We start from the raw sequence: 19,126 nt of genomic DNA, 5'->3' as shown, positions 1-19,126 counted from the left end.
GAATCTTTCCGGTGAATTCCCCCGACATTTCGCTAATTGAATCTACAAATTGAAATTCAAGATTCCCTCGTGGATTTTCTCTGACGAATTTCCCTCAGAGATTTTTATTTTTATCAGACCATCAACCTCTCGATATTGAGCTGGAGTTTTCCCCAAGAACAACAGGTTATCCTCCTCGAAATTTCCTCACAACGCGTCGTTGACTCAAGTCCATTATTGCTCTCTCCCCTTGTCGCCAACTTCAAAGGACGAAAGTCGATGACGAGCAAACTAACATTTTCCCTTCATCTCAGCAACTCTCATTGCATCTTCAATCTTTGAGTCTCCAGCATTCTCCTCCGGTTGCACCCAATTTCTGGAATCCTCGGGAGGCGACGCTTTTGCTCTTCGAATTACAAGTTAAGTTTGCACAGTCGCTCACTCGGTGGATGCTTGCGAAGCTTCGTGTATACAGTGAAGAGGGTTCTTGAGCAGTGGCAGAAGGAGACACGGAATGATTCACGTTCAATCACTGGATGTGATGTATATTCCGAGCGATTTACACTGAGAGAGGGTGAGATTTGAGTTGTTGAAACTATGAATTCAGGCGTAAGATCTCGACTGATTCATGGGGCACGTTTCATCGTGGGCTCAAGTGGAGATAAAAGTTGCGATTGAGTTAAAGTTTTTAAAGACTTTTTTAAATCATTATTTAGCTTGAAATCAGGTCGCTTGATCTTTTTCGAATTATCGTCTGTCATAACTGAAATAGTTGTCTACAATTACCACTATCGTACTATAGTAACTATGAGAATAGTTGTCCACAACTATTATAGTTATCTAAAGTAATTATAATATAAATAGTTGTCTATGCGTATAGTTGCCCAACTATAGTTGTCGTTCCTAAAATTCGGTGGATTCAAATTCATTGAAATAGTTGTTGTTGACAACTATTATTTAGCTTGAAATCAGGTCGCTTGATCTTTTTGGAATTATCGTCTGTCATAACTGAAATATTTGTCTACAATTATCACTATCATACTATAGTAATTATGAGAATAGTTGTCTACAACTATTATAGTTATCTAAAGTAATTACAATATAAATAGTTGTCGTATGCGTGTAGTTGCACAACTATAGTTGTCGTTCCTAAAATTCGGTGGATTCAAATTCATTGAAATAGTTGTTGTTGACAACTATGATAATTATTGCGGACAATTATCATAACTGTTCCTACGTGGTTGTCATCACAGGAGTCGTGAACAACTATTTCAAATTGTTGGCAAAACTATTATAGTTGTCGACTAGTTGTTGTCAACAATTATACAACAACACAAAAAACTAGGAATTGACTTCATCATTGGAAATAAAATCTCACCACAATTCTCCTCTCATTAAAGAAAATTCTTTTAAAAAATTTCCATAAAAACAATGGCACGACAGAATACCTCCCGGCGACAAAAATTCTCATTCACCATTACCTTTGTCTGTCTATCACTCTCATTCCAACCAATTATCTGTGCAATCTCGAGGAAATGGCAAGTTGCCCTGAAGCACAATGTCACAACTAAAATCCTCGGTGGCTCAAAGTTATTCATCGATGAAAGCACCTCTCAATCTGCATCTCTCGCACCACCAACATCTCCACTGGCATTGTGTATACAGCAGTCCTTCAGGCCCTTGCACAAGCGAAATTGCCGACCAAGTGCTTGCGGCCTCTCTCGCTAACAATGCTCCAATAATTGGTGCCTTGAATATTTCTGTTTTTTTTTTCTATTTATTTTCGCGCCTTTTTGTTCTATTCACTTTTTTATCTTGCACCTGTTTTTTGGCCGCTGAATTTTTATTTTTCCTCACTCCTTTTATTTCATATTGACGTTGGCCTCTCACGCCGCATGCAAATGCGTAAATTTTTCGATGCCAACGCATAAAATGAATATTCGAAAATCAATTTTTATGGCAATAGCTGCCACATGCGACTACAACAGTATCATCGTGACAACTATACGCATCACTATAGTTGCGGTAATGCACAGTAGTCGTATACAACAACTATGCAACAATATTTTTCATTCAACAACTGCACGACAAGAGTCAAAATTATCTTTGAAATAATTTATTCATGAATTTCGCCTCCGAAATTGCTTTATGGTGATGAAAACCACTGGAAATACATCTGCCTGACAAATTTTAATTATTCAAAAAGTTTTGTAGTTGACAGATTCCAGTTAATTACCATCATTCCAATGTAGTCTCTCATTCCCCAGAAGTTGATGGCATTCAGAATAATTTCACTCAGCTCTCCATCTTTCTAGGTCGCGTGGCTGCAAGTCAACACTCAGACAATCCTGACAATAGCCATTCACGTAATTACAAAGAATCACAGAATAGCAGTGACACACAGTGATCATAGGGCTTGGTACTTGCATATAAAGGACGTCAAGGAGAGCGATCAAGGGGATTACATGTGTCAAATTAATACTGATCCAATGTTGAGTCAAGTTGGGCATCTAAAAGTCGTTGGTAAATTATAATTGAATTAATTATGCGTTCTTCTGAGGTTTTTAAATTGATTTATCATTCTCTGGAGTTGATTCTTTTATATTAAATTATGAAAATTTATCCTCTTTTATTTATTTTTAATATTGAAAGCAATGAAAATGTTTATTAACTAATTACAATATCGGTAAATTTAATTGCTAATTGAATCAGTAATCCATTGATCGAGAGATTTAATTGATTGAGTGATTATTCTGACAACTTAATTAATTCACATTAAATTATGTTAAATTATATATTCACATTCAATTTTACGCTCTTTGTTTCCTTATTTCATTTTCGGAATTTTTTTAATAAAAATAAAATATTATCCACTAGTTTTCGAGGTATTCCCCACAATAATTTATGCAATAACCCAATCCCTTTCACCATTCAACTCCAAAATTCCAATTAACTCTCAGAAATAATTTCCCATAAACTTGCTTTGAATAATTAAAAATTTACCTTCAGAATGCAATGAAAATGTTTACAAACTAATTACAATATTTCAGTGCCCCCTGACATTCTCGATTATCCAACCAGCACTGATATGGTTGTGAGAGAGGGTAGCAACGTAAGCCTGCGTTGTGAAGCAACTGGATCCCCAGCGCCCAATATCATTTGGAAACGTGAATCCGGCGAAAAGATAGCACTTGCTACTGATGAGGAAGGTAAACCATGAATTAATATCCAACAGTATCGTGTTTTTCTTCGTGAATTATACGTGCATTCACTTATAATGAATACACTCACATCAGACCGGATGAAAACAAAACAATTTAGCTGGGGTTGTTGTTGAAACAAGTTTCAGAGTGGATTGTGGGGGGAATTGTTACCTCAACGGAAACCGCCAGCATTGTAACAATCAAACTAGTGGCTCAAATTGGGGGGATTTTCAATGTTCATCGTGCGGTGGGGGATTGGGGGAATTGGAGAGGACGCTGATTAGTCATCTGAGCAGCTGTAACGATATTGTTGATAGAAAATTTAATGAGTATTCAAAAATAAAGTCATGAAATTTAAAAAGGCGAATGAATAAATTACAATAATACGAAATGATCACATTTACTTTTACAAAAATGGCTTATTTAAATGGAATAAACCAATTACTTGAATGGTTGAATCAAAGTCGCTTAAATAGATTCATTTATCTTAAGTTATGAAATTTTACACAAAGTTAATTTAATTGATTGACTGATTATTTTGACAACTACAACATATTTTTAAATATTGATTTGATATTGATTTTTTTTTTAAATATTTTATTTCCTAGATTTTGAGATTTAAAAATAAAATTATGAAATTTCTAAAGGCGAACCAATAAAATAAAATAATGCGAAATAATCTCATCTACGCATAAAGAATGTCTTATTTGAATGAAATAAACTCCATTTGAATGGAATAAATCAATTCTTTGAATCGTTGAATCGAATAAAATAAAAAGAATGCAAAAACAATTGCATTAATTAATATTTTCCCCAGAAGATGCATTCAGTAATGTATCTGGGGCATGGTGAAAGGTTCTCGAGTCCGTGCCCTCTTATCCAGCAGTTTCTCAACTCCTGAGGCCTATCAGATACTCCAGACTCGGGGTAAACACAATACACCTGTAGGACTTGTTGCTTGGAACACTCGAGTCATTGAACCAACCGGGGTAATTGGTATACCGAGCTACTCGTTAAACAAAAGGGACTCCCCGAGGGGCTTTAATGATGCTTACGGTAGCGTGATACATTGCCAATTGAGTTGATATCTCCTGAAAATTTTAATAGTAATGGATTGGGCCGATTGACGTGGAAGATTCATCTTCGAGAGGCGCCCCAAGCCCTTTTCATAATCAATAATAATCCCAAAATTAATGAACAAATTTAATTTATGAAAAATGAGACTGTTCTTCATTTTTTTGAGTCATTTTTGCATTTTTTAATGATTTTTATCTTCGTAATCATCAATTTCGAAATTGCTAAAATGTCTGATGATGAATATTTCTTCATTCATGATCTTCAATTGAATTAACCATTATCAATAATGATCCTAAAGTTAATTAACAAATTTAATTGATGAAATATCCACTGAAATAATTTTTTTCATTTTTCTTCAGTGATTTTTGCATTTTTTAATGATTTTTTTCATCGTAATCATCAATTTTGGAATTGCGAAAATGCCTGATGATTAATATTTCTTCATTCATGACCTTTAATTGAATTAGTCATCATCCATAATGTTCCTGAATCACGAAAGGCACCGAAATTTACGTCAAATGGAGCACAAATTAAAAAAAAAAAGAATAATTGAATTTTCTTAAAAAAATTGCAAAATCAAGTTGAAAAACGCCACGCTCCTAACACCAAGAGCTCTCCCTCCACTCTTCGCCCCCGATATCACCCCTCCAGTTCAATTATTTACCTTCCCACCCTCGGGTCTTGCGATAACTCGCTGCGAATACTCCCACTGCATCTATGATTCATCGTAATAATTAGCCTCTCACGCAACAATAAACCCCGAAAACCCTTCGACCCAAATCCCCCTTTCTCTCACCTTTCCCCTCATTCCTGTCGTCCTTATCAATTGATCACTGGATATCTCCGTTATCGTATTATCAAACAGTCCGTAGGTGATTAATGCTCATCCCAACAATTTTTTATCCCCTTTTTGTTGCGCGCCGTTCAATTCCCAGTGGCCGTGCGAAATTTCACCCCCTGATTTATAGTTATGATCGGAGCCGTGATTGTGCGATATTATTGCTTTGTGTTTATCAGTGGCCGTGGGGGAGGAAATGAATGGATTAAATAGTTTTTGCCTCTCAGGGAGGAGATAATGAAAGTGGGAGGCGTTACGCAACGAGCAAGAAGCTTCATTGAAGTTCGCTGGATGATGCACAGGGTGTTTAATTATTTTGTGTTTCAACAAATTAATCAGCGCTCGAGTGCGGATATTTCGAGCATTATTGCCAAGGGATTTGGGGGATTTGGGGGTTTTTTGGGTGGAGAGATAAGCCTTCGGCTTCGGGGGATGCAAAGAAATTAATTTTGAGTTCAAACGCATTCGGGATTGGGAATTATGGATTTGGCTGAAAACAGTGGTCATGAGTAAATTTGTTTTTGATTATTTTGATGAAGTGAAAATTTCGGAATTTTTGGTGGAAAAATGTTGGAACAAATTGTCAATTAATTGAGAATTCAAAAATATATTTACCTGAATTTCTATCAATTTTCACAGAATAATTCAATTAAAATTTACAATTTACAATGGTTTTTCCATTAAATTGAGAATTTCGAGTGATAAAGTCTCTTAAAATCTAAATAATTCCTTTTTCAACTCCATTACTTCCGCTTCATGTAGGAATTAATAATAATTCCAAATTAATTTCAGTTCTGAGTGTGAACGGAACTGAAGGGATTTGGGGAATGAATTCTCTCGGGGTTGGCGAGGTAATCCTTGGATATTGAGGGACGAAAATAAATTAATTTTTAATTTTAACGCATGCGGTAGTAGAATTACTAGAATTGGCTGAAAGCAGTCGTGATGAGTGAATTTATTTTTTTGATTGTCTTGATGAAGTGAAAATTACAAAAATTTTAGTGGAAAAATATTGACAGAAAGTTATCAATTAATTGACTCAACCAATCCAATAAATTGAAAATTCAAGTGTATATTCGACTGAATTTTCTTGATTTCTATAAATTTTCACTGAATAATTCAATTGAAATTCACAATTTCCCCTGATTTTCCCCTGAAATTGGGAATTATAAGCTTGAATTTAATAAAAAAATATCAACCGTATGATTTCCGCCCCACGAATTACCCAAAATTCCGAATGAATTTCAGTTTCGAGTGTGAACGGACCATTTCTAAACATCACAAGGGTGAATCGTCTCCACATGGGTGCTTACCTCTGCATAGCCTCCAACGGCGTGCCCCCAACAGTCAGCAAAAGAATAATGCTCATCGTTCACTGTGAGTATATCCCCTTAATGTCTTTAATTGTCAAAATGACCGCTCGTCTCAGCAAAATTCGCAGAATCACCGGGGGAAAAAGCCCGGGGTATAAAGACGAGAAAAAAGCGGGGAATGGAGGCGTAAAAAAAGATGTGATTGGCCATCGTCGGATGCTTCGTTGACCGTACTACTGCCAAGAAAACGTGTAACGACCCTGCTGGGACGCTCCGAGGATAACTGGGGGCTCACTCCACTATTTTTATTTATAGATCGATTTCTTGTCCTTTGCCAAACGTCAATGCTTTTTATCCCTCTTCCCTCTACCCCTTCCCCCTTTTTCAATCTCTCGTCGTCTCCCCAGGGCTTCCGATAAGCGAGAGCTAGTCCAGGACTCACGACACCTTGAATTCACAATAAAAAATTGATATCACGTCGATTTTTCCGATTTAATGAACTACTTTTTTTATTTTGTTGCAGTTCAACCCGAGATCATGATTCAGAATCAATTGGTGGGGGCGGAGGAAGGCTCACAAACCACTCTAGAGTGTCGCTTTGAGGCGTTTCCGAAGTCAATTAATTACTGGATGCGGGAGAATAATGATATTATATCGAATGGTGAGTAGAGTTTTTTTTGTGGAAATTGGGGGAAGGGTGAAGATGATGGCTGAGATATTAATAATTTACTACTTTTTTTTTCATTCGTTTTTTTAATTTAAAAAAATACTTGACAATTGAATTTTGAAAAAATGACGCTCAATATCTTCGAAATGAATCGTCATATCAAGCGCCAATTGGCTCCCAATTTGATCTCATTACGGAATTTCGTCATTGAAAATTGAAAATTCCATGAAAATCAGTTAAGATCAGAAAAATTTAGGTAAAAAATATATTATTAAATGTTTAATTAACCAAAAATTCAGCCTCGCTTGATATCTCATATTCATGTTTCCATTAAAAAACAAATTTTCTAAATTATTCTCCCCTCAAACAGAATTAATTAGTCAATTAATTACTGGATGCGGGAGAATAATGATATTATATCGAATGGTGAGTAGAGTTTTTTTTGTGGAAATTGGGGGAAGGGTGAAGATGATGGCTGAGATATTAATAATTTACTACTTTTTTTTTCATTCGTTTTTTTAATTTAAAAAAATACTTGACAATTGAATTTTGAAAAAATGACGCTCAATATCTTCGAAATGAATCGTCATATCAAGCGCCAATTGGCTCCCAATTTGATCTCATTACGGAATTTCGTCATTGAAAATTGAAAATTCCATGAAAATCAGTTAAGATCAGAAAAATTTAGGTAAAAAATATATTATTAAATGTTTAATTAACCAAAAATTCAGCCTCGCTTGATATCTCATATTCATGTTTCCATTAAAAAACAAATTTTCTAAATTATTCTCCCCTCAAACAGAATTAATTAGTCAATTAATTACTGGATGCGGGAGAATAATGATATTATATCGAATGGTGAGTAGAGTTTTTTTTGTGGAAATTGGGGGAAGGGTGAAGATGATGGCTGAGATATTAATAATTTACTACTTTTTTTTTCATTCGTTTTTTTAATTAAAAAAAATACTTGAAAATTAAATTTTGAAAAAATGACGCTCAATATCTTCGAAATAAATCGTCATATCAAGCGCCAATTGGCTCCCAATTTGATCTCATTACGGAATTTCGTCATTGAAAATTGAAAATTCCATGAAAATCAGTTAAGATCAGAAAAATTTAGGTAAAAAATATATTATTAAATGTTTAATTAACCAAAAATTCAGCCTCGCTTGATATCTCATATTCATGTTTCCATTAAAAAACAAATTTTCTAAATTATTCTCCCCTCAAACAGAATTAATTTCCTCAAAATTCCAATTTTTCCAAAGGCTTGAGTGTGATGGCGGACATATCAAAAATTTACTACTTTTTTCAATCACTTTCTCAACATAGAAAAAATATAGAAAAGTGCTCAAGGTCATCAGATGGTGTAGTCAACCTAAAATTTCTCTCGAAATTAATTTTTTGCCACCTCATTTGAGTAACACTAAACACAACCAGAAGAACGAGATTTCCTCGTGATTAACAGGGACAGTCGGGAATCTGTACAATCCACATGGACAATTAGGCCTTGTTCGGCCGGAAGTCGATGTACAGGTGCAGATTAATAAATCACTGTTGCCGTCGTTAATACCCCTGACTTCTCCAGCGTTTGGAGGGGCCGGGGGAGGAATAACATCCGGGATAACGTGCCACCCCTGTCGGTGTTCGCTTTTCCCACCCCTTTCTCACTGCAGACGCAACAAGAACAGCCACAGTCGCGTATTATGCAGATGCTGATACGGTTAGTTAATTAGACAGAGTCTGAACTCTCGTGTAGCCCAATGTGGCTGCAGCTGAGCGGCTTCTGCCTCCGTAAAAATCAATTCCGAATTGTTTCAGCGGCGAGGGGAGGGGGAAATTAACGGGCACGTGATCACAGAAAATCGAGGGGCTATTGTTCGATGAAATTAACACGTTTTTTGTTTACGGTTTAGACATGGCAGGGAATCGCGGGGAAATAATACATTTGAAAGGAATTAAAGTCATTATTTAAATTTTTTTATATTATTTATATTGATAATTCCAGAGGATTATTATTAATAATTAATTAATTAATTAATAATATACAAAATAAAATAATTAATATGAATGAATTAATAAATAATAATCCTCCGGGATTATTTATTGATTATTTATATATTATATTTATTCATTATTTGTTATCCGAATAATTAAAAAAATATCGAATAAAATTTCAAAAGAATAACATTAAAAAAATGAATAGAATTTTAAAAAAATTCAAAAATACAGGTCGCATATGAGTTATTCCATGAGTTTTAATGAGTTTCGCATCATGTGAGAACGTGCATGAGAAAATACAGGAAAAACATTTTTAATGGCTCGCGGAATTCATCCGATCCACTGTCGCAGTGATAAAAAATAAAAGACACTTTAATGGTAATTATGTCACGATCCCGGGAGGGTGAGAAATGGGATAATATTTTTCTTCTCATTTTCAATTTTACACCCCTCGTTAACTGTCACATTAACGTGTCAAGTGATAACCCAGTTTTACTCACTGTCCGGTCTCGTTCGATAATGCCTTCCAGACGGGACTAATGGCAATTAAATGATGCCGTGTTACGTGAGTGCTGATTCATCAATTAATTGAATCATTTCTAGGTTTTCGGATCGACCAAATGGTCGAGTGAAGCCTGAAAGTGGAGAGTTTTTATTATTTCAGAAGTTGGAAAACCTTTAAAAAATGCAGAGAGAAGTATTATTATTTTTTTTTATTTATTTATATTTCTTTCCTACTACCATTGCGGTTTTATAGGCTTCCCATTCGTCTGCCTCGCCTCTCCCACTTCTGATTTTCTCGCTTCTCTCTTCTGGTTTTCATCTGCAGGGAGAAGCACCTCACTGATTTTTTTGTATGAGACAGACAAAAATTTTTTAATTACAAGGGGAAATGACTGATAACTGTATATCGTGGTTCTTGGGAGATGTGTAATCCTGGAGAAGATGAAAGTAGGAATAAATTTCAGTATACACCACAAAGCAGTAATTTTTTATCTCAAAATTTATCCTGACGAGAAAAATTAACTTTTTCTCCTTTCCCTTCTCGTTATATTAATAATTCTACCCCTAGGATTAAATAAAATAAAAACGTTTCTGAAGACCCCGGACGATCTTCAGTTACAAGTCCATTGAAACTTGCAACAAATTCCGTTCGAAATAAATAAACAAATAAAATAAAAACAAAAATTCAATTTTTAATTTTTAAAATTTCGGAGCAACTCCAACAAGAGAGTTAATTATTTTAGGAGTTTCGGTTATAGCGCTTGATTCAATAATTTTATTCACCATATTCTCGGAAATGAATTCCATAGAGGATGGAAATTGTTTCGTTAGCGAGACAGGCAAGTTTCTGATGGAAAACCCGGTACAGCTATCTATTTTCATTATTCAGTTCTGGAAATATCTATGTAATTTTCAGTCGACAACTTTTCCCCAAAAGCCATTCCGTTTTCACTGGAATTCAGGGGATGGGGGTAAGGAACATTCTCCGAGGGGTGGGTGAGACAGCCCCCTGTGTGCTTAGATCGTAGTTCAACGTCGTTAAACTTTTTCATCTCCTTTTCAAACTCTAAGCCGATGAAAGTTTTTCTTTCGTTTGCCGGAGTCCATGCTCAATGGTTATACTCAGTGAATCGGCAAAACCAGTGGCACCCCACCACCCGCACTCCATAAATGCATTCGGCCCTGGGTTATTTCCCCGCAGAAAACTTTAGTCTGTCTCATACCAAAAGCCAGTGGAATACTTCTCCCTGCATTTTTAGTGGATCATTATGAAAATAGTGCGTGAATCTACTGGTTTAAAGTTTCTGGGGGATTGTTTGATTTCTTGGAGTTGCTCCGAAGTTTTTAAAATTGAAAATAAAATGTGTGAACTTTTTTATCTATCGCGGAAAAAATATACCTGAATTGGGGGATGGGCACTTCAATTTGAAAATGATTCTTTTGTATCAGGCCGGGTTGTAGCGAGCCCTCAAGTGTAATATAAGGGTCAGACACTCAGTGTCAGAATATGAGGGTCAAAAAGTGGAGGTTAAAAAGTGAGGGTCGGAATATTAGAGCGAAAAACCCATCCCCCACTCGAGTATAAAATATACTTCAATCAAATATATTTTATACTCCATTCAGGTATATTTTTCCGTGATTTTATCTAAATTTATAGGTCGAATTGTTTGCGTAAAGTGACGAGAAGTGGAAGGAGAAAAAGTTAATTCCCTTCGTCTTCAGGGATTTTGAGGAAAAAAACAATTATTATTTCGTGTTTTATATCGATTTTTATTCCTATTTCCATTTTCTCCAAAAAAAGAAAATTTTCTGCATTTTTTAAATCTAATTTATTTAATTCGAGAAGTGACCAATGAAAAGAGAAACGGTTAATTTCCTTCATCTTAATGCATTTTGAAAAAAAAAAAACTATTGTTCTTCTTTTCACATCGATTTTCATTCCTCCCACGAAAACACGAGATACACAAGAGATCGGCCGAATTATATATCACCCAAGTGTTAAAAGACCACGTTCTAAACGTTTTCAGTAATAACACAGTTACCAGTACCCTTGTGCATTTCATCCACGTACTTGAGCCAGCCATACCTTTTTCCCACCCCAACGTCGGAATTCCTTCTCCGGTGTTGAAGAAAAAAAAAATTCGATATACTCCACTCGATGCAAGCGGGATTCAGTAGAAAGAACTCTTTCGTCTCTCGCCGGCTGTCCATATTTCTCCTCCACTCCTCATCCTCTCGATGATTCCCCCAGCATTTGACAATTTCCACTACTCACTTTTCCAACTACTGTATTTTTCTTGCGAAAGATGGAAATAAATTTTCCTGAGAATTTTTGGTGGATAAATTATTCACTGAATTTTATACTGAATTTATGGTTTCAGGGGAGAAATATGAAGCCTCGATGTCAGACAATCTCCACGTAGATGCATACAAAGTGCATATGAATCTTACGATAAAAGAAATTGGACCGGATGACTATGGATTTTATAAATGTTTAGCCAAGAACTCCCTCGGTGGCACCGACGGAAGTATCAAGTTATACAGTGAGTAATTATCTCATTAAAAAATTATTTCTCCATGAAAATTATTTATTTTCTCTATTTTTGATGAGATAAAGTCGTTTGGAGTCAATTAAATCAATTAAATTCATGAATTCATTCCATTCATTCGTTATTTTCGAAATATTTCTAGTAACATCAATGAATAAAATTCATTGAGACGCACAATATTAACGAAAAAATGAGGAAAACCTCGAGAAAAACCCTACGATCAATGTTTTTATCCCGTCGTCGAAGGGATCCTAATGAAATCCCCCTGAAATAAAACTAAACTCTCGTTCCCATTCGCCAGATCTTCCTCCAGTGTCAATAGAGATAAAAATAATGTCCTCCGAGGCATGACGACGTGAGTACTGCTTGTTCTGTCATCTCTTCCTCAGGAAAAATAACAACAGCATGATATCGAGTCCGTGGGGGATAAAAATTATCTCATTAAACATTTTTTTCTCCATAAAAATGATTTATTTTCTCAATTTTTGATGAGATAAAGTTGTTTGGAGTCAATTAAATCAATTAAATTCATGAATTCATTCCACTCATTCGTTATTTTCGAAATATTTCTAGTAACATCAATGAATAAAATTCATTGAGACGCACAATATTAACGAAAAAATGAGGAAAACCTCGAGGAAAACCCTACGATCAATGTTTTTATCCCGTCGTCGAAGGGATCCTAATGAAATCCCCCTGAAATAAAACCAAACACTCGTTCCCATTCGCCGGATCTTCCTCCAGTGTCAATAGAGATAAAAATAATGTCCTCCGAGGCATAACGACGTGAGTACTGCTCGTTCCGTCATCTCTTCCTCAGGAAAAATAACAACAGTATGATATCGAATCCGTGGGGGATAAAAAAATTATGGGATGTAAAAATAAAAATGATAAAATGTGTTATTGCATTGGACTTATGCCAGTAAATGGACCAAGTTTTTCCAGGCTTGTCGCATGAATGCATTTGGTCCAGGGATACTCGTTGTTAAAGATTTACGGTCGTCGTTTTACGGGATAAATCCTGATTAATTTGGTAAAGTTTAGTGCCTTCGGCTAATTCTGAGGTAGCAACAGCTGTTTCGTCCCGTAATGGCTGCGCTCCGGGTAATATGCGAAGATATATTCCGGTGTCGTCTGTCTTACCACCGATACAGTGTCGGTTCATGTTCTCTTTATGTTCCTTCATATTTCCATTTGTTCGGGATTAAAGTCTTGGTCGTGGGAAAATTGTCGAGAGATTGTGTCGTCTCTCGGGGAATTATTCTGAAATTGTGATTGTGTACACTGTTGGAAAATACTTCTCAAATTTCAAGGGAAAAGGCTTGCGAATTGTAACAACGAAAAAGTTTCTGTGTAATTCTGAAATTTCTTTGTATTTCTTCACCGACGAATCAGTTAAATTGGGAAAATTTAACTGTACTGTTAAAAATTTCTAACAACAGTGGATTGTGTTTCATTATTTCTTCGTCATATTTTTTCAACAGATCAAACAGTTTATTATTCTATTTGTGGTTTCAATTAATTTCTTCGTTGCCTAATTAATATCGGAGTTGACAGTGATTTAAAGAACGATTCATGAATTATAAATGGGATTTGGAATTGAACAGATGAATTTCCCCATTTTTATTCAAGTCTTGTCAATTTTTATTAATTGACTGAGTCACTGATATATCATTCTATTCTATTGTCCGTGTTTTTCCTAAATTTCCTAAAAATCATGATTTCTCAATCACTAGTCAATTGAAATTAATAATGGAGATATTTTTATTCAATTAACTAAATAGTCTTCATCGTCATTCTGATTTAATTTCTCTTCTGAACAGAATGATGATATTGATTCGAAGGCGGCCCCGTTCTCGAGTTTTCTCCCGGAGATTCCATTTTTCACGAAGCCTACAATAGCCTAAGGTGTCGCGAACGGATAGACGATGGGTCGCTGTTTGATACCCCCATGACTAGGTTTTAAATCGACGCTTGAACACTGGACGATCACGTCTTTCAACTTCACTCCCAGTCGATTTATCTTGGAAGAGCGCTCCGGGTTTTACGGACTCACGGGCTCTTCGCATGTGTACAATCGCACCGGGGCAATCGGCGCCTTAACGCTTCGTTATCATCCAGGGGGAGGGGAGGGGGGAGAAGTTGATCGCTTGATTTTGCGTTGAATGCATTTCTCAAAGCGCCGATCCTCCGGTAATTTTTTCTTCCTGGATCTGTGGGGTGATGTTCTTTGGAGGTTCGATGAGAGGGGAAAAACACTCGAGGGGCTTTTGGTGGATGCAGACAAATGGTCTTGAGGGTAATTCAGTTTTTTTGGGGGAAATTTTCCTCTGTCAATCTTTTTGTCAATCTTTTTTTGTCAATCTTTTTGTTTTAGTTAATTGAATCGGAAATTTTTCATTCCATGTTGTATTTATTTAGGTGACATCATATTTATTTAGATAAAATCGTCACGTCATCACGAAATTAACGACTTTCAATGGGAAATGTTCCCTGACATCGTATAATTTTCAATCTAGTCTATCCCCCGACATTCCACCTTAACAGCAAGATAAGCACTTGGCCCGCTGTTGGGGCGGGGTTTCCAGCAGCCGACACCGTTTCTCACTCTGAATTCTGCGTTACCAAACAGACGAGTAACAAGTTTCAGCTGTCTATCGAATTCACAGCGTGTTTGGTCTACTCACTTTTATTCCAAAAGTTTCCCAAAAGCGAAGTGAATCGCGGAAACCCCAGCCATCTGACGTAATTTCGCTATCAACACTTTGATGTTATCGGGCAGTTCGAAACCTTCTCCATTCTGTTTAGCATGTTTAGTTCCGAGCGATTGAATGGAAGAAATCGATTGCACAAAAAAAATAATTAAAAGTAAAAATGAAAACATCTTTAAAAATTCCACATCGAGACAGTTTTTATTAATTAATTCAAGTAATTATGATTCGCTTTTCCAGAAATTGACACACCAACGACGAGCCCAACCACAACAACAACAACAACAACAACAACAAGGCCTCCGTCTACAGCAAAAAGTGCGTGAAGTGTGAAAAACTCAACAAAAAAATTAATTCTCTTAATTAATTATTTCTAAATTTTTCCAGTTGAGAATAAAAGAAGAACTCGGCCGAAATCCGCCCCCACAATAGCCCCAAGTTTCAATGAATTCGTCGATACATCGAAGTCCACAGCCAATGAAAAACGAGGTGAATAATTCAATCATCCCTCAATTATTTACCAATGAAAACTCAATCATCGGTGATCAATTCAATTGCATTGCTTCCTCATTAATTATGCCAACAATTCCGCGGTAAATATCGTAATACCCCAACAACATACCGCAACAGTTTATTCCATTCTTCAATTACTCGAATAAACTCCGGATTAACCGAGTTACAGCATATTGAAATTAACAGCACTATGAATTTAATTACTCACGGAGTGTACCGAGGCATTTATAAGCGGTGAATTTCATCAAAATCTAGATATGAAAGCTCGTAACAGAGGGGGGAAATGGCACGAGTTTTCCCGGAAAATAGGAATTCGCGAGCGCACAGCAAAGTTTGGGAAACCAAACTTCAGGTGTATTCGCCTAGTGAAACTGGAGAACTTTTGTTCGCGGAGTTAAGGACGTGATTTGAAGAGCTTTCATTTTTTTCTTTTGCGAACTAACCGGCGGTCTTTTCATTCAATTATTCATCGATTCCCTGTTTTCGACTTTTTGGTGAACGTTTTTTTGTTTTAGACAACTATAGAGTCAAAATTTATAATTTAATTTTTTTGATGTCGAAAAATTAAGAATGAATTTCATTGCTTAATTAATCATCAGTTCTGATTTGTCGATAGTTTGTTACAAGTTTTCATTTTATTTTATGCAGGGAAATATTTTTGTTCCTTTAAATAATTAAAAGAATGGAAGATGACTCCAGAATAGAGAAAAATCTAGAGTCGAAATCTGGAATTTAATTTCCTGATGTCGAAAATCGCCCATTATTCCAATTCAAATTTATTTTCCTCATTCAATTATTCATCAATTCCCATTATTGGACTTTTCGTTGACTGTTTTTTATTTATTTTGTGGAGAGCAGTTTTGTCTCCTTCAATTAATTACAAGCCTAAACTAGAATCTAGATAAGACTCTAGAACAAAAAACAAACCAACAGACACATTTAGACATCAATCTAGAGTCCAAACTAACCACGAAATTTAGAATAAAATTTTTCTGTTGACACAAAGCGCCAATTATTCTAATTAAATTTTATTTTCTCACTCAATCATTGAACAAAAAGTGGAGACGAGTGGAGTGGAGTGGTTTCTTCAATTAATCATAAGCCTAAACTAGAATCTAGAGTAGACACCGATCAAAATACATAATAGAAATTTACAATCCAATTTTTCTGCCGCCGAAAATCTCCAATTACTCTAATGAGAATTAATTTTCCTCAGGTGCACAATTGATGGAGGGGCCCAACACCGACGCAAAAACCGGAAGAAAAATGAATGACGAGACAATGCAGCCCGACAAAACAGCCCAATCAATGTCCTCCAAAAGTGCGGCCATTGTGTCGTTCACGTATTCGAATGCAGCTGTATTTGTGATACTATTCACTGCATTTTTATGGTGATTAGCGCGGTGAAGGGGGTGGGAGGTATTTAGATTAATTATGGGGTTAAGAGGAATGTGAAATAAACCCTTAGGATTTTTTTCCGTTGATTTTCCAATGAAAAAAGATTTCATTCATTTGTTCGTGATCGCAAGAAAATTCTGAAGGTTCTAATTATTTCTTCATTCCGAGTCGGGGAACAATAATTGAGGAGTATCGAGTCGATTGATAAATTATGTTGTATAAATTAATTTTAATTTTACATCCTATTCCTCTGGATTTGAATTTCTCGACTGATTCATCACTGTTGTTAATTTCGGAAATTTTGTAATTCTTTCGTGAAAATTCACTGAGACGAACAAGATTAACGCCAAAATAGGGAAAAACTCGTGAAACAACAAAGACAACAATTGTCGTAATAATAAAACGAAAGTAGTTTGTACATTCCTCACAATCAATCAGCTAACGATCCTCTGTAAATACCACGAAAAAACAAAATTGGAGAATTAATTATAGCCTAGTTATTAAATCAATTTGTAAATATTGAAATCATCGTCAAGATAATTAATTAACATTAATGAAGTTATCTCATCCCTCACAGAGTCTCACGTAAATAAACTGTAAATATAAATCGTGCGTTCTAATCAATTGTTAACCTGCGATTTATCGTGAGAGATTCACATGCCATTAGTTGAAGTTATGAAAGTGTCGATTTTGTAAATAATTGGTTGACATTAATATTAAGAGATTAATCAATGATAATTGATGAATAATGGAGATATTTTTTGTTATTGACACTTTTTAAAGCTTCAAATTTTAACGAATAACACGAAAATGCACGGAAATACACAAAACCTTGTTTCTCACTTCGTGTAATCCATTTAATTAATTAAATTGGCTTTCAGTGTTCACCAGAATCACGAAGAATGGGTGTAAATATTGAGATGAAACGACTGCACTCAGTTTATCTGATTAATTAAAAATCCTGGACTGGAATGAAATGATTGAGAGGATTTTTGTAATTTAAGAGACGGGAAAGACCTTATTTTCCAAATATCTCCTAAACTACTGGATTTAGAGAAAATTGTCAGAAAAACTTTTTCGTTGGAAATTCAATTCTCTACAGAAAAGACTTTAACACTTTTTTCTCTAAATCCAACCGCTTCCGAGATATTCCCAAAATAGTCTTGACAAAATTTTGGAACGTGTCTGCCCATTCGTTTTTCTATTCCACTTGATAATGGATGAATAGTCTACATGTGTCAACAGAGTTAGTCATCTCTGTGAAAAAAATTATAGATAAATTCGTGTGATAGTCTGCAGCTACGAAATAATCGTTTTTTCATTTAAAAGAAAGAATGACTGAAAACGGAAAAGAAATTGTAAAATATTTTGAAGATCGATGATGTGCGCTCTGTGTACATAAAAAATTATAAATACACGTTTATTTATTGTAATGTATAAATAATAACGACTTTATGTACGAAAACGTATTTTCGTTAATTATTCAACATCACGACAATTTCATTTTGATAATTTATTCGCATTTCACGATATTTTTAGGTTTTTAATTTGACGTTTAATTTTATGGTTTATGAAAATTTTAAAATACACCTGAGACCTCAGTGGATCCATAATTGACATTCTACCTGCCACCTTTACCTCGCAGATATGCTAAGTAAGGTCGGGCTGTTGTTATATACGCGGATAATTAATTCCGACACCTCTGGAGAAATTGATACGATGGAGGTGTGATAAATTCATTTGAAATTGCTACCTTGGGGAGGAATTTTCAACGGATAATTTATAGGCAACACTTGGGGATTTTGATTGATTATTGCGTGGGGCAGTTATTAATGGGTTTTTGCAGACTTCCTAATCGATTTGAATTCATTGTGAATTCATTAAGAGATGAGTACACATTTTTTAATTATTATTTACATTTTTCTGGGGAGAAAATGATATAAAACTCTTCCCAGTTGATTTTCTGATTGTAATATCATTTTTTCAATTGCCATCTTCAAAAAAAAATTAAGAAATATATATTTTTTCGAATTCTCCCCAAGAAATCTCATTTTTTATCAAAAATCCTTCAAATTACGAAATATTAACGAAATACTCGGAATAAAATTGTTTAAATCAGCCCCTCAACTCTGAATTAATTTGTTTAATAATGAAAAATTTATGAAGTTCTTTAAAAATTATTATTGACTGGGAATCGACGACAATTAATCAAATTTGCGGCAACAACTTCATTAAAAAATTATTTTAAATTGTTTAAAATGTTTTTTTTTCCTCAAAAAATTAATTAATATGAATTATAAAAGTGTTAAACGAGTTTTAATGAGTTAAAGCTGTTAATTTTCGTTTTTCAGGTGAATAAAGAGCTAATAATGA

At 35.1% G+C, this 19,126-nt stretch overlaps 1 protein-coding gene across 1 annotated transcript in view; it reads left to right on the top strand.

The window, feature by feature from the left end:
• LOC107038585 (opioid-binding protein/cell adhesion molecule homolog) overlaps positions 1–18,240 on the top strand; it is a 67,097-nt gene extending 48,857 nt beyond the window's left edge. Inside the window, exons 3-10 of the mRNA XM_015257768.1 lie at positions 2,295–2,502; positions 3,030–3,188; positions 6,346–6,474; positions 6,934–7,071; positions 11,964–12,125; positions 15,083–15,160; positions 15,230–15,331; positions 16,572–18,240. Of these exons, the coding sequence (XP_015113254.1) occupies positions 2,295–2,502; positions 3,030–3,188; positions 6,346–6,474; positions 6,934–7,071; positions 11,964–12,125; positions 15,083–15,160; positions 15,230–15,331; positions 16,572–16,750 (1,155 nt within the window). The 3' untranslated portion in view covers positions 16,751–18,240. The remainder of the gene's footprint in view (positions 1–2,294; positions 2,503–3,029; positions 3,189–6,345; positions 6,475–6,933; positions 7,072–11,963; positions 12,126–15,082; positions 15,161–15,229; positions 15,332–16,571) is intronic.
• Positions 18,241–19,126: the final 886 nt, after the last annotated feature.

This window comes from Diachasma alloeum, unplaced genomic scaffold (assembly GCF_001412515.2).
Source record: "Diachasma alloeum isolate Michigan unplaced genomic scaffold, Dall2.0 Dall_scaffold_00285, whole genome shotgun sequence".
NCBI lineage: Eukaryota > Metazoa > Arthropoda > Insecta > Hymenoptera > Braconidae > Diachasma > Diachasma alloeum.
The sequence above is the reverse complement of the archived record's forward strand: the minus strand, read 5'-3'. Positions and strand labels throughout refer to the sequence as shown.